The sequence below is a fragment of the Nicotiana attenuata genome, chromosome 1 (assembly GCF_001879085.1).
Source record: "Nicotiana attenuata strain UT chromosome 1, NIATTr2, whole genome shotgun sequence".
NCBI classification, from domain to species: Eukaryota; Viridiplantae; Streptophyta; class Magnoliopsida; order Solanales; family Solanaceae; genus Nicotiana; species Nicotiana attenuata.
Window position 1 is genome coordinate 20002619 of NC_031989.1, and position 4362 is coordinate 20006980.

A 4362-nucleotide genomic window follows, 5' to 3' on the forward strand; every position below is an offset into this window, starting at 1 on the left:
GGGGTAGGGGAGGGGGCTTAATCCACCACTATTCATCTCTTTGTGGCAGCGGGCAAGATACACTAATCAGGACTTCTTGATCATTTCCAGTAACTCCAAGTCAAAAAGGCCAGTTAACTAGTGGAGAATAGAGATTTTACAGTTATAATATTTGAAACATAACTATCTTGTTCATTTCAAGGCTGAGAAGTACACTTCGAGTGTCAGGATCAACTCTTAAGGATTGTCAAAGACAATCTGCAACGCATAGAGCAAACAGATTGTCCATTAACCATTTGCAAAACTAGTACTAATAATATGTAACTGAATTATATCATTAGATGATTTTGTACTGTTGTAGTAAAAGATTATTTGCAAAATTATTCTAAATACTATAAATCATAAGCTTAATGTGCATCAATATTCTTCTACCAACAAATAAATTCACCAATATAAACATGGAGAAAAGGGGGAGGGAGGGGAGACTTATGTTGCTCGGATCCTTCAAAATGATCGCTTTCTCCAAAACTGCACTATTTTTTGAGAATCCCACATGGGTGTGGTTTTGGCAGATCCGAGCAACATAGGGAGAGAAAGGAGCAGCATTAGCAAGAGATTTAACTTATAATCTTGACTGTGTAATAAAATTTACTTTGTTATTACGTTTTTAACATGTTGTAACAGTTGTTTCTAAAGTGGATTTAACATAAATACGCTAACATTATAAAGAATTTTTTCACTAGCAGGTGAACACAATTATGTGTAAATATCTTTTAGCTTACCTGATAGGGGACACTATCTACTCTTTTCAAGTTACTATTAATCCTACTTTCTATGGAAAGTTACTACTAGTAGTTATCTTTTCAAGTGCATTCTTTATGGATAGAAGTTAAAGTCTAACAAGAAGGAAGACAAAGGAATTAACCTTAGTAAAGATGCCAATGCCACACTCAATAGCAACTTTAGTCAAGAAGAGATCATCAGCCAGCAGCCGTTCTTTAAACCCGCCAAAGCCAAGCAGCCACCGGAGAAAAGGTGATTTTTCGAGCTCCAAGTACCGGTTAACGATGGCTGGAGGTATTTTCCCGGCCTCAATTGCAGCAGCCAAGTCCTTAGGCAAGCTGTCCAGTGATCTTTCAGCTTCAGCCAAAGCCATTATTGCTTCTTTCTTGTTCCTTTCCCCTGAATCTTCATCATCCTTCCCTCCTCCACCTCCACCTCCACCACCTCCTTCTCCGCCGCCAAAATTACTGTTACCGCCGTGATTACTGAAGATGGGGAAAGAAGTACGAGGAGGGTGAGAATGAAATTTAAGAGAAAAAGTAGGAAAGTTGGTTTGGTAAGTAAGGGATGAGAAGCGAAAAGTTGAAGATTGAGAGTGGCTGAAAGAGCAGGTATTAAGGTAGGAGGTGGCCGTGGCGGTGGCGATGGCCGCCATTGGGGGTGGTGGAAGTTGTGGACTGTAATGACAGTTGACAGTTAGCTTCTTTACTTTTGCAGTTTCTCAATTCTGACGAAAAATAGGAGTTTTTTTTATTAGCAAGTAGAGAATTTTCTGACACAAATTAAACACGGTATAAAATTATGAGCCTGTTTGGCTTAGCTGATTTAGAGTAGCTGATAAGCATTAGGTGTTAAAAAGCACTTAAAGCTGATTTAAAAAATAAGAAGTTAGGTGTTTGAATAAAAGTGCTGAAATTAATAATATAGAGCTGAAGAACTACCTGAAGCTGATTTAAAAAATAAGAAGTTACCTGTTTGGATAAAAGTGCTGAAATTAATAATATGGAGCTGAAGAACTACGAAGAGTTTTGTTTTAAAAAGAATTATTTTAGGGATAGAATAGTAATTATTTTGGTAAAACCTAAAGTGCTTATAAGCTGAAATTTGATAAGTTGGGAGAGACCAACTTATGGCTTTTGGCTTATTTTTGGCTTATAAGTACTTAACTTATAAGCACTTTTAATTTTACCAAACGCGTAGATAAGCCAAAAAGTGCTTATAAGCCAGTTTGACCAGCTTCTAAGCTCAGCCAAACACCCTCTATGTACTACTCCTTGCTTTCACTTCTAGTTGTTTATTTTTGACTTTTCACTTTCTTTTAAAAAAATATATTTTATAAATTTACCTCTAATAATAAAAGTAACATTTTCATAAGTATTGTATAATAGACAAATAAAAGCGAACGGACCAAATACTACTGTATAATTCTTCTCTTGTGCTAAATCTTTCTTAGAAATAGGACTGGTCCAACTGGCTAAATGGGGAAGTGCAACTGTAATGACCCAAAATATGATTGATAATTTGATAAAGCGTCCAGCTTTTGATATGGTTGTAAATCCTTTGGGTACTAAATTCTTTTTAGGAAATGTTATGGCTTTAGTCTCTTAAATTTCGGTAAATTCTATAGATGATTTTTGCGATATTTGGTTAAGCATATTTAACATCCTTTTACTTGTGAATTTTTGCCAATAGTTAACCGCCATATCATTTAATTATTCACATATTATTATGTTAAATTTATAGTGTTACCTTATATTTGAGGGTTTAGTTCTAAAAATAATTTAAATATTACATATTTTCTATGTAAAGGAACAACAAACATACATTTTAACTCATTCGTTAATGAATGAAATAGCAAAAGCACCAAAACTATAATTTATCAGTAACCAAGGGATCAAAAAAAATTCTTCTTTTTTTATTTTAGGAAAAATGACATTGTATTGCCGTTCTTAAAATAATAGTCGAATATATATATATACATATTTTTGTATGTTATATACAAAAAATATATAAATTTATACACTTTTATGACTACCATTATGTAAATAGTTTCAGTTGCGGGCTAAAAGTGATACCTGTGTACAACATATAGTGAACAGTAAATGATTGTAGTATTTTTCATTGTGGCTACCCGTGTCAATATTACGTATGTAGTGAAAGTTGGTTTTATCGAACTTTCCTAAAACTTTATGTATGTAGAGAAACTACCAGCTATATTCATTTATAAGCAGCTCATTATAAAATTAGTCAATTCATAAAATATTACTAATATTAGCCAATTAGCTATTTATAGCGAAAAAATGTCAAATGTTTGCTTTCTTTAGAGTGGATGTTATTAGAATAGATTGGGTACATCTTAAGGAGCTTGAATCTCAGCTTTGGGATGATTTGGTGAAGTTTTGAGGCGGTTTAAATTGAAATTTCGAAGTAAAAACTGAAGACGAAAAAAAAATATGTGTATCATTTGTGTATCACATATGTATCATATTTGTATCAATAGTGTATCACATGTATATCCGTGTATACCTGTGTTTGAGATACATGCATGATACATATTTGATACATGTGTCGCAGAAGAATTTTTTTAACTCGATTTAATTACAAATTTCGATACAAAACCGGTTCAAATCACCTTCAATCTTCCTCAAATTTTGTATATTCACTTATCAATATGTTTTCAATGAATTTCGACTATACCCATTGAAAAAGTTCTCTTTTTGCTTAGACTTTTGGAATATTGTATTTTATTTTATTTTTTGTATTTCATCACCTTATTTGCTACCTCATCCATGAAATTTCCTTTCCGTCTTGCACCTAATATTGCTAATTACGCTTAAAAATATGGAAGCTGATTTTTGCATGTGATATTTTAGAAAGAACCTTATTTATTTGGTTTTTCAACTTTTATATGTATTTGGCTAGTTTTAATAAGTTTATGATTAATGATTAGAGGTTGATAAGTTGAGACTTATTTGGTATACTTGTATCCCCTTTATGTAACCGATTCCATGTCGACAGTGTTTAAAAACTTTAAGATACTTTTATTGAATCCACATATAGTGGGCATCTTTTAAAGTATATATGTAAAGTAGAAGCTTATAAAGGGAAGTATTGAAGATAAGGAGTATAAAATATGGCCATGAATCCATTCCCATATCCAAATATGTGAACCAAAACAAATAAAATAAATCTGTGATCCACTTCTTTTTATTTCATAAGATAGTGACAACACGTAATAGCAATAGTTCCTGCTTCTCCTATTGGTTATTCTACACCTATCATCTTCTTCCTTAAGCCCACCTCTCATCCTCCTCTATGATTAAAAGTTGAAACTAAACCTGCTGAATATAATCAATAATCCCCAAATGGTATGTTTTTCATCCTTCAGTTTAAATCTGGAAGAAATCTCAAGTGAATAGAGCTTTGGAATTCGACCAAAAAACTATGGGGTTCTAATATACTACTCCATTCGTCTCAATTTATGTGATACTCTTTACTTTTTTAATCCAACCAAAAAAAAAATGATATTTTTCTATATTAAGTAGCAATTTAACTTTAAATTTTTTTTTATTCTTAGTGAAATGATTTCTAGTCACACAA

General features: G+C 32.5%; 1 protein-coding gene across 1 annotated transcript in view; it reads right to left on the reverse strand.

Annotated features, from left to right (window-relative positions):
- Window positions 1–1564, reverse strand: part of LOC109212397 (protein RETICULATA-RELATED 4, chloroplastic-like) — a 4289-nt gene extending 2725 nt beyond the window's left edge. Inside the window, exon 1 of the mRNA XM_019376069.1 lies at window positions 905–1564. Within this exon, the coding sequence (XP_019231614.1) occupies window positions 905–1417 (513 nt within the window). The 5' untranslated portion in view covers window positions 1418–1564. The remainder of the gene's footprint in view (window positions 1–904) is intronic.